This window comes from Tachypleus tridentatus, chromosome 1 (assembly GCF_004210375.1).
Source record: "Tachypleus tridentatus isolate NWPU-2018 chromosome 1, ASM421037v1, whole genome shotgun sequence".
Classification (NCBI taxonomy): Eukaryota; Metazoa; Arthropoda; class Merostomata; order Xiphosura; family Limulidae; genus Tachypleus; species Tachypleus tridentatus.
This window is the reverse complement of record NC_134825.1, coordinates 53,101,352-53,112,383: the sequence shown is the minus strand read 5'-3', so window position 1 is coordinate 53,112,383 and position 11,032 is coordinate 53,101,352. Positions and strand designations below refer to the sequence as shown.

The 11,032-nt window shown below is 36.3% G+C and overlaps 1 protein-coding gene across 5 annotated transcripts in view; it reads left to right on the top strand.

Moving 5' to 3' along the window:
* The window catches only part of LOC143248786 (uncharacterized), a 62,002-nt gene extending 52,069 nt beyond the window's left edge, over positions 1-9,933 (top strand). For 4 of the 5 annotated variants that reach the window (XM_076497526.1, XM_076497519.1, XM_076497544.1 and 1 more), the window contains one exon: positions 5,276-9,933. In XM_076497526.1, the coding sequence (XP_076353641.1) occupies positions 5,291-9,025 (3,735 nt within the window). In that variant the 5' untranslated portion in view covers positions 5,276-5,290 and the 3' untranslated portion in view covers positions 9,026-9,933. Of the gene's footprint in view, positions 1-3,587; positions 3,607-5,275 lie in introns of those variants that run through there. The other variant, XR_013027187.1, reaches the window with a different exon arrangement.
* The last annotated feature ends 1,099 nt before the right edge of the window (positions 9,934-11,032 follow it).

Sequence of the window (11,032 nt, the reverse complement as noted above, 5' to 3'; positions counted from 1 at the left end):
TAGGTGATCCACGGGGTCTGTTGCCACGTGAAAGCGGTCTGGGGACGGAGAAGTTTGAAAATCACTCGTTTAAGATTAAAGCCACTTTGAAAATCGGATGGATATGCGACTTCTGTCCATTTTTCAGATGGGGATCCTTATTGATCATATTGGGACACGTAGACGGCTTCTACTGCTAACCGTTGTGTTCGAGAATTCTCACGTGTTAGAAGTCTATTTCTGGATAGTATTGGCGCCCTATGTTCATGTGTATTCCTTTGTTTTCCGTTGCGATTCCGTTGGAAATTCTAAATGCACATACAGATGAATATCTTGCGTCGTAAAGTGCTGTTACATGATTTTTCTTAAAGCTGTTTATCTTTGGGTACCATCACACTACCTTTGAATTCCAAAAAAAATATTAGAATGCAGTTCTAATACATCTATTCCTCAATGATTTTTGAATAGGTTGTAGTTGTCACGTGACTTGTTGATTTTCATATTCAAAATCGTTGTAAGATAAAGTGCCCAACTCTCTGTACTTAATGATTGCGCTCACATTGATGGTTAACTGTTAAATGCATTCCAAATAGCTATGAGCAGTGAGATCACAAGGTACATTATTTATAGTCACCTTACATAGTTACGCAATATATGTGTGCTACACAACGACAATATTCAGTCAAGAAAAAATATTTATATATGCTGGAAAAGTTCCTTACACGATATTCGGCCCGGTATGGCCAAGCGTGTTAAGGCGTGCGACTCGTAATTTGAGGGTCTCGGGTTCGCATTCCCATCGCGCCAAACATGCTCGCCCTTTCAGCCGTGGGGGCGTTATAATGTGACGGTCAATCCCACTATTCGTTGGTAAAAGAGTTGGCGGTGGATGGTGATGACTAGCTGCCTTCCCTTTAGTCTTACACTGCTAAATTAGGGACGACTAGCACAGATAGCCCTCGAGTAGCTTTGTGCGAAATTCAAAAACAAACAAACAATACAGGATATACGTAGAAACCAGTATGCGTAGCGAATATATTCTAGACTCAGATTTTCTAAAAAAACATATCTGAAACTTGGGTGTTTTTTGTTCTTTTTCTATTTTCGCTTCACCCAACATTGATCTCGGTTTGTTTCAATCTTTCTTACAAATTTAACAGTAAGTTGGATTACTTTAAGGGAAAAAATGAACTGTTTGTTTCAAAATGCCATTAATCTGTATTTAGGTATATCGTCTATTTTGAAATAAATACTGATTAACAGTAATCGATAGATTGCTTAGTGGTTTTCATCCTTCTCATCATTGTCGGTCAGTTTCATCAAACTAATTATGAAATGAATGTTTCATCAAACACACAACGTTTGGTGTATGTGAGATACAGAAATCTTGCCATCTAAGTGGTTTGTTATGAAATGTGTTTAATACTCGATATTTCTCGAGCATGGATACAAGTTTATTAAAGTTATTTTGATCTGGTTTTACTAATTCTAATTTTTCTACCAGCTTAGCTTAATGTGCTTCTTAAAACACAACAACATTATTTTATTAGATTTTATCCCGAATTTGGACAGCAGTGAGTTTACGGACTTATAACACTGAAATCCTAGGTTTCATTTTACGCTGTGGACATAGCAGACAGTCCAATGTGACTTTGCTTTAAATAAAAAAACAAACAACGGTTAGATTTATTTTTCAATAAACTGACTTTTATTTACAAAATAATATTTTACCTTACTCAAGTATACTGTATTTTGGGTAATACTTGAATTTCTGCATTGATCCACTGAATAAATAAATAAATTAATATATGTCGTTAAACCGAGACCAACTGGGGCTGAAATTACAAATATTATTGAAACTACTATAATGAAGTTATATGGTCAGTAACCTTTTTTAAAATAATCTGAAAAATATTCACATATTAAGAGCGTAGTGAAAAGTTAGTGTTTTAACCATTTTAGGTAGTTGGGTATGATACTGTTATATATATAAAATTTACGTTGATTACTCTCTTTCTGATATTTGATATATTTTCAGTCAAAAATATCAGGTAAAGTTTATTTTTGTCAAACCTAATCAATTTTTCAGTTGCACCCAATTTTCTCCCCAGTTCCAATTTTTCAGAATTATTTAAAATTCATTATATAAAATGAAAATCGGATGACACTCAAACCTTTCATCTTTTGCAAATCCATCTAGTTATTCATATTGAATGGACTCTTGAGCAATCCATAAATCCTCTAACGAATTCTGAAATGAGGTATTAAACAATTCAAACCAGCATTTCACTAAACCATCGCTGAATTGATTCTAGGATAATGCTTTACTTTCTGCCTATTTTAATCAAAATTTGCTTTAAAAATATTCTTCACCCTTTAAGATACACCAGTTAAATGCATTACCAAATTTGAATTATTCGATTTAAAGTGCCATCACACACGACTAGTTTTGATTAGTCTATTAATAACGCTCCATTTATATACCAACCCAGTAAATAAGAAATTAATTACCAAATCCGATTTTTTTCCAGATTACTGACTATATCTAAAAGTGCTTAGAGTTTCTTTGGATAACGAATAAACATCAATCTAGTTTTAATTTTTGAAGAGTGTTTCATCAAATCTGTTCCCAGCTAGTACAGCGGCAAGTCTACAGATGTACAACGCTAAAATCGTATAAGAAAACACACACACACGAAATCCGTATAGATAGCATTTGTAGATAAGTTTATTTTATCTTCTAATCTAATATATATGCATTTTTTGATATAGCCATAGCCAATATGATTTGTCTCTGTGCTTCACCAAATATCCTACCTTGTTCATAAACTGTTTTAAGAGAAATTTTTACATGTACACGAAAGAAAAATATAAAACTGATGACCAATATTTGGATCATTTTCAATATTTTCGTCAATTTTGATTTTAAGGCATTAAGATATTTCTCTATCCGCAGATTGATTTATTTCTAGCTTTTCTAACATACTTAGCTCCAGTTAATTGATTATTTTAAAAGAACACTCATACTAGTTTCTAAATTAACTTAAAAATTTTCACGACTTTTAATGTTTACCGATTTTGACCCTAAGGCATTAGAGTATTTCAGAAAACACTGGATTACTCTAATTTTTCGGCCTAGCATTACATGGTGATTAAGGCGCTTGATTTGCAGTCTGAAAGTCGCGGATTTGAATCTCCTGTTATTGAACTGGCTTGAACTTTTAGCCTAGACGGCGTTGTAATATTACTATCAATTCTCCTGTTCGTTGATAAAGGAGTAATCCAAGACTCGATGATGAGTGTTGTCGAGTAGGTGGCACAATAAAATTTTCAGTATATAGGTAAATTTGGTAGGAGAACTATCCCACTTATGCTATTTCCAGTTGAATTAGGTGCATAAAACACATATGAAACAAATGTATGTGGAAAAAAGGTCATAAGTGGTGTTGCAGGATAAACAGCTGTACGAAACATATCTTGTGGGAAGTGAATCGTGTAACGTCGAAAATATTCTGTGTGTTGAAGTGTGAATATTGGTGTTACTGAAAGAATGAGCTTTGATAACAACTTTCACAATACTGACCATCTTATAAACACATTGCTTTTAGGTCACCTTGCAGTCCATCGGTGTGTTAGCGATAAGTCTATGGACTTGGAACTTGAAAATTTGGGTTCGATTTTCCACGATGAATGCAGATATGCTATTGTGTAGCTTTGCATTAAAATATAACAGCACACCTCACTCCCTCTCACATAGTGGTTCGGCAGTAAGTATGAAGACTTATAACGCTAAGACTCTGGTTTCGATATCTGCTGTGAGAAGTTAGCTCATAATGTTGCTTTATGGTTGACAACAAACAAATCACTCTACAGCGCCACCTATGGTTATTTTTACATGTGTTTCTTATATGTTTTAATATACCTATACTAGCTACCAAAGCTGTAGGGTGTACGTTTATACCTAAACTTATTTTCTACCAACCTTGTTTATATATTTCCACAAATGTCTTACTTCGTTTTACGAAAACAAATCAGAAATTGTAAGGAAGGCTTATAACATACAATTACAGTAAGTAATGACTTAATTATTTACAACACTACATCTGTGAGGCTGAAGTATAAAAACTAGTTTCAGTTATTTTACGAGTTATATTGGAACACGTCATTGTAATTTTAACGTAAGTATAAAGTGCTTATTCCTTGTATGTCTGATATTTTCCGATGGGATTTTAAAAGATGGTGGTAGAATATACATTTCATTAAATACTATTTACTGGTACTTGGTAATTTGAAGATGTTTAGATAGTACTGTTAGTGATTGATGATTCACTTTCCGGCATAACAGCTTTGGGACCAATAATGCTGAAATTTGGGATTCAATTCCCTTGGCGCACGTAACCCATTGAGTAGCTTTGTGCAAAAACCAACCAATGAACCATTAGGAGAGCCCCTAGTGGCACAGAAGTATGTCTGCGGATTTCACAACGCTAGAAACCGGGTTTTGATTTTCGTGGTGAGCAGAACACAGATAGCCCATTCTGTAGTTTTGTACTTAACTAAAAACAAACAAACCGTTAGAAGAAAATATTAACTATAATATAATTAATTGCAGTTCGCGTCGGGCTCTAGCTAGCGAGAAAGATGGGCTCTTCCATCACAGCATGCACTGATGTTTTAGATAGGCAAGAAGTTTATGTATGACTGAAAATTTATAGAAACTTTTAAATAAAGTTATGAAAGTGCTAAGATAATAACCAAAAATTACACTTAGGGTTGTCAGATATAAAATATCTTAATTTTTGCATAAATTATTGTAGACTTTGTTAAAAAACTTAGATTTGTTAGCTGTTGTGTAACTATTCCATATTTTATTATATATTAAGCTTCAGTAGGTTTTAAGGACCATGTCATGGTGAGTGAAAAAGACGTATCTCACTTTATAGATTAGTATTGGTAACTTCTTTACTAAGTGTTTTGAGTAGCAAAAGAACATTGTTAGCGTTATTCATTTACATTTTCAAACTCTTCTTTTTTGCATACCTATCAATGGCAAAGATTTCTTTTTCTTCGTAAAATATGAAATCTCTGAAGCGTGAGTGAAAGTTTTATTTAGAATCAGTACTTTTCATTTATTTTGTAAAAAACTTGTCATATAACGTATAGGGTTTAGTGGATAAATTATTCTGTGTCAGTTTAACTGGTTAATTATTTCTTAATAAACAGTATTTAATATATGTTCGCAAGTCTGTATAAGAAAATTGTGTATATATTTATCTGTTTCTTTATTTTTTTACAGTTATCTCCAGTAAAGATGTCTGTTATCATAAGACTACAGAATCTTCCATGGTCTGCCAATTCTTTGGACATCCGTCGGTTTTTTAATGGTTTATCCATTCCTGAAGGTGGCGTGCATATTGTTGGTGGCGAAAAAGGAGATGCTTTCATAGCATTCAGTACTGATGAGGATGCTAGGCAAGCTATGGAAAGAGATGGTGGAAGAATAAGAGAGATTAAAGTAAAGTTGCTTTTGAGCAGCAGAACTGAAATGCAACGTGTTATTGAACAAGCTCGAAATCAGAGTTTAGGAATTCAGCCAACTGTGCCTCAAACACAACCAAAAGGATCATCAAAAGAAAAAGACAATGAACGTAAGCATACTCCTGATAGAGCCAAAAGCCCTGACAGACGACGTGATAAAGAGCGATCTCCAAAAGATAAAGAGAGAAGTAGAAGGTCAGGCCGCAGTCACAGAAGTAGAAGTCGCAGCCCTCGACGTTCAAGAGATAGGGAGAGGGACAGAGATCAAGACAGAAGAAGTGAACGACAGAGAAGGGATGACAAATCCAGTGATAGGTTAAAACCACCAGATCAAGCTTCACAACCCAAAGACAATGATATTAGGGCTAGGAATACTGGTTTAAGTAGAGAACAGCGTGAACCTGCTTTTACTCCTGGAGGTGTGCCCAATGGAGGAATGGGAATCTCTCCACAATCTAGAGGAATGCTATTTGAAGAACCAACATTAATGTTAGAAAATGACCATATGCACTCAGGTCATCCGCCTTTTCCACCAAACTATGATCAAGCAGGACAGGTTAGTCACTGGGGACAGAATTTTCCACTTGAAGACACCAGAGATCAGTGGAGAGAAGAAAGACAAGGACTTTTAGTACCACCTGGACAATTTGGTGGAAGACCTGACCCAAGAGGTGCTCCTTTAGTCCCACATGAAAAAGGTTACCATGTTTCTGGAACACCATATAGAGGAAGATATCTAGGTAATGAAGTTGTTCCAGAAAGACATGGTGTTTCTTTCCCAGACCGAAGAATTACTCATGATGAAAACAGAAGAACTGGATTTGATGAACAAAGAGGAAGGGGAATAGAACCATTAGACAGAAACCCACCTCATACTGGACCAAGTTATGAAGAACATGGGACAGAACCAATGGAAACTTTTGTGGAAAATTTACCACATAGGTTTAGTGGGCATCCACCACATGATGATTATGATGGTAGAGGTTATCCCCCCACTTCAATGTCTGGAGACCCTCGTGGACGGGGAGCACCACCCGGACCTAGAAATCCTGTAGTACGAGGTCAAGACCCTAGAGCTTTTAGACCAGTCAAAGATAGACCAGTGCCACATGGCCCTGATGGAAGACCACCATTGTTGACTGGGCGAGGACATCACCCAGGAGGCCCATTTGAATCAGAATATGAATCATATAGTGAATTGCCACCACGTGGACCTCCAGGTCCCTGTGTTGAAATTCGTGGATTACCACGTGATGTTCGACCTGTTGATGTACATGAATTACTAAGAGGTATCCACGTTCCTTCAAATGCTATTAAACTAACATATGATGGACATGGAGTGCCAACTGGTTATGCCTATGTAAGATTTGCTAAACCCCAAGACGTTGTTGAAGCTTTGAAAAGAACTGGTCAGATGATTGGAGATAGCTATATTGAAATTGTTAATTGTCCAGAGAGAATGTTTGCTGAAGCAGATTCGTATCCTACCCCACCTTCCTCGGGAAGAAAACCTCTCCCATCTGCATCCTTTATGGGACATCATCCACCCCGAGAGGATGACCTGTGCATATATTTACGTGGTTTACCTTATCATTGTTGTGATGAAGATATTATAAACTTTTTTGATGGGTTGCGGATTTTAGATATTTTCATTGAATATGATAGAAATGGACGAGCAGTTGGTACTGGATTTGTGGAATTTGGCACAACAGAAGACTTCCAAGCTGCTTTAGCAATGGATAGAAAAATGATTGGTCACAGGTATATTGAACTTTCAGTAGCAAGTAAGTCCTTGATGAATGAAGCAAAAGGAGGAGGAGAAACAGGGCCACGTCAATCTGGTTGGATGGGAACAAGAAAGGAACTTCTTCCTCCACCAGCTGAACAAAAAGGACCATCATGTGTTGCCTTACATGGTCTTCCAGTAGAAATTTCAGATCAGGAAGTTGCAGACTTTTTTGCTGAAGTAGGCATCATTCCTCGAGCAATTCATATCATGTTGGGGCCTAATGGGCTGCCTTCAGGAGATGCTTTTGCCGAATTCGCCTCTAATGATGAAGTTGTTTTAGCACTTAAAAAAAATCAGCAATACCTAGGTCTGAAAGTAGTTGCTGTTAAGCCTATAACTTATCAGGAAATGATTGATGTTCTCGAAGGGCCACCATCTGAACAAGATGCACTTCTACAACCTCCAGATCCCTCATTGTCTCAAAGAAATTCAGGAAAACCATTGATGGATACTCCTCCAGAGAAAGGAAGATATTTAATGGAACCACCAACAGGAAGAGGAAGAGGAAAACCTTTGTTAGAATCAGGTGGTAGAGGTAAGTCAGCTGGAGAACCAATGGCAAGAGGACGTGGTAGACCATTACTGGAGGCTGGGGGAATGGGAAGAGGCCAGTCACCTATCCATGAAGATCATATTCAGTCAGACAACCATGATACTCATCCTCATGGACTTCCTGGTCGTCGTGGACCAATGGGACTAGATCGTTGGGCTGGTCCACCAGAAGGGCTTTCTATGGGAAGAGGACATCGTGGATATCCTCCAGAGAGGCCATTGCCACATGATCGATATCCGTCTGGAATAGAAGGCTCAGGAGGACCAAGGTTCCATGGTCCTCGAAGTGAAGAAGGTAATGGATTATCTGATCATTATCGTTCTCTTGGTCCCCGAGGCCCACCAGGAGGCCCAATGGGATCAAGTAACAGAGGTCACACAGATGGTTCATCTCGAACAGGTAACAGAGGGCCTTCAGATGTTCCAATGGGGCCAGATAGCAGAAAGCCTTTAGATGGCCTAATGGGACCACGAAGAGGACCCCCCGAAGGTCCAGTGGGACCAGATAAAATAGCACCATCAGAAAGTCTATTAGGACCTAGCTCTAGAGGATCTTCCAGTCGTGTAACGGGACCTGGTAGTAGAGGAACAGAAGGTTCAGTCGATCCTGATAAAGAACCTTCAGAAGCAATAACTGGACAAAGCAGTAAAGATTCGTTGGATAAATCAGGAGGGTCTGGTGACAGAGGAACACAGGAAAACCCAGCAGGTCCTAAACGAAGGGGACCTTCAGCGGAATCACAAGCAGGACTAGGTCATTCAGGGGTACCAGAAAGCCATATGGAAAGAAATCCAGATCCTAGAGGACCTCCATTGGGACCAAGAGGACTACCACAATCTGCATACCCACGGGGACCTATGATGGAAAGACCGAGAGGACTACGTCCACCAAGACCTCTTGATCCAGGTCCTAAAGGATTTGGAAAACCAGGTTGTGTGATTGCAGCAAGTAACGTACCCTATCGTGCTACAGTTGAGGATTTATTAAGCTTCTTTGAAGGTTATGAGTTAACAAAAAATAGTGTCATCAGAAGATTTAATGAAACTGGTCAACCAACAGGGGATGCACGAATTGCTCTTAAATCTCCAGAGGATGCCCAGAAGGCTGTTAAGGAATTAAATGGGAAAGAAATAGCTGGACGGCCAGTGACGTTGCAAATGGTTTAACACTGGCTTCATCAGAGATTGGACTAAACTGAAAATGTGTTTGTACTTTAAATACATTGCGAAATCTAAAGATGTTTGTTGTAGATGAGGATATTTTGCCATTTAATTTCTGCTAAGATATGATTTCTCAAATAATTTCTTTTTAATATGTAATGTCCTTATTTTGCCTTAATGTTTGAGTACAGTTTATGCCTTTTTTAAATAATTTTATTTCATAACATACGTTGAAAAAGGCACGTGTCAAACCAAATTTATGGGGGAAAAAGTTTGTTACTGTAGTCACTGTTACGGAAACATTCATACACACAAATCTCTAAATTTCTAATTATTTTGAAATTACAAAGTTTCAAAGTTATTTGTTTGTAAAATTGTTAATCCTTTTTTAGCATAGCTCCCAAAATGAAAAAAAATGAAGTAAACAAACATAATGTAATATATTATGACTAGCAAATCTGCAATTTATTTATTAAAAAAAGTTCAAGAACTGAGATTTTGATGTTTACCTAGTCTTAACATTTGCTTAATTTTTAAAAATAACATTATGTTGTTTTACCACAAGTATTAGTTCTTTGTGTATATGTGTGTTTTTTAATACATTCGTATTTGTTGAAAATAAAATACTTATAAACTTTTGTTGAAGTTATACATATTATTTGGGTAAGGTAAGAACTTCTGTTTTTATAAATGTGTATGACTGCTGTGGTATGCCATTTTTCATTGTTTTTAGTACGTTAGGTCATTCTAGCTTAATTGTACCATTTTTGTTTTTGATGTCTGGCAGATTTAGGAAAGGGTGGAACATTGTGTAAAATACGAAAGCCGTCGTTTTCCTGTATTGTAATTTTTCATAAAGGTTTTTGTGACGATGTATGGTTGCTCTTTGTTGAATAAACCATATTTGTTTTTAAGATATTGATTATTCTTTTATTCAAAAAATACTAAAAAATTTGGTATTTGACAAGTCATCGTATGTCAGAGTAACTTATCTGTTGAAGATAACAATGAACTAATTGCAAAAACGCCAGTCTGACAGTTAACATAAATGATGACCGCAAACGTTTTGTAAATAATGCACCTGAAAATTTATTTTATTGGAAATACCTGTTCTTTGTCATTATTATGTAGCTTGTTAGGATGCTGTTGAAGGTTACGGTAAATTATACTTGGGTCTTGGAAATCAAAGGTGTAATACAACTAGTTTCTAGAGTTTTTTTGTTATTGATGTTTTTTAAACAAAAGATCCATAAAACGACATTTTATGTTTTTAGGTGACATGTCTCACCTTTTGTCGAAACTGATTTAGTTTACATATTTTTACCTGTATATATCATTAATATATACGTACACGACACTCGAGTGAATGAATTCTTGTCTCAGCGCAAAACTATACAATGAACAATATGGGCACTATTACCCATTTAGATTGAATCTCAAATTTAAGGTTATAATCGCCGATGCTTACACTGAGACAATAAGAAATGACTGGAAAGTAATGCATGGTGAATAGCTGGCCAAAGCAGTTTAAGAGGCTAACTTATTTAACCAAAGAGCAGAACTTAAACGTATCGGACAGTAGATGTGGTTCTCGGAAAAAAATTGCCCTTCGCATTTTGGGTTCTGTGGTGCGTTATAAGAATAACGCCACTATTCGATTACAATATATCACGAGTCAGTAATGTGTGGTGTGGACTATCTGTTTTCCTTCTACTCTAGCACTTTAGAATTAAATTTCTAATAACAGACTTTTCATTTTACGATTGCAAGTTTACAAAAAGGGTTTGTTCTGTAAAGCGTTAACTATTGATTGTTGTGCTTGTATAATGTATTATTACAGAATTTATTCACGCAAGTAAATTAAGACCAAACAGCTCAAAGGACCAGAATAACCACATTACTTTGTGAAAAATAATAACATATAAAATTGAACGCATAATTGGAGAAATTTTGAAAATATTAAAAAGTTTACTTGGAACTTTTAATATGTTGTATATGAACGAAACTGCAGCA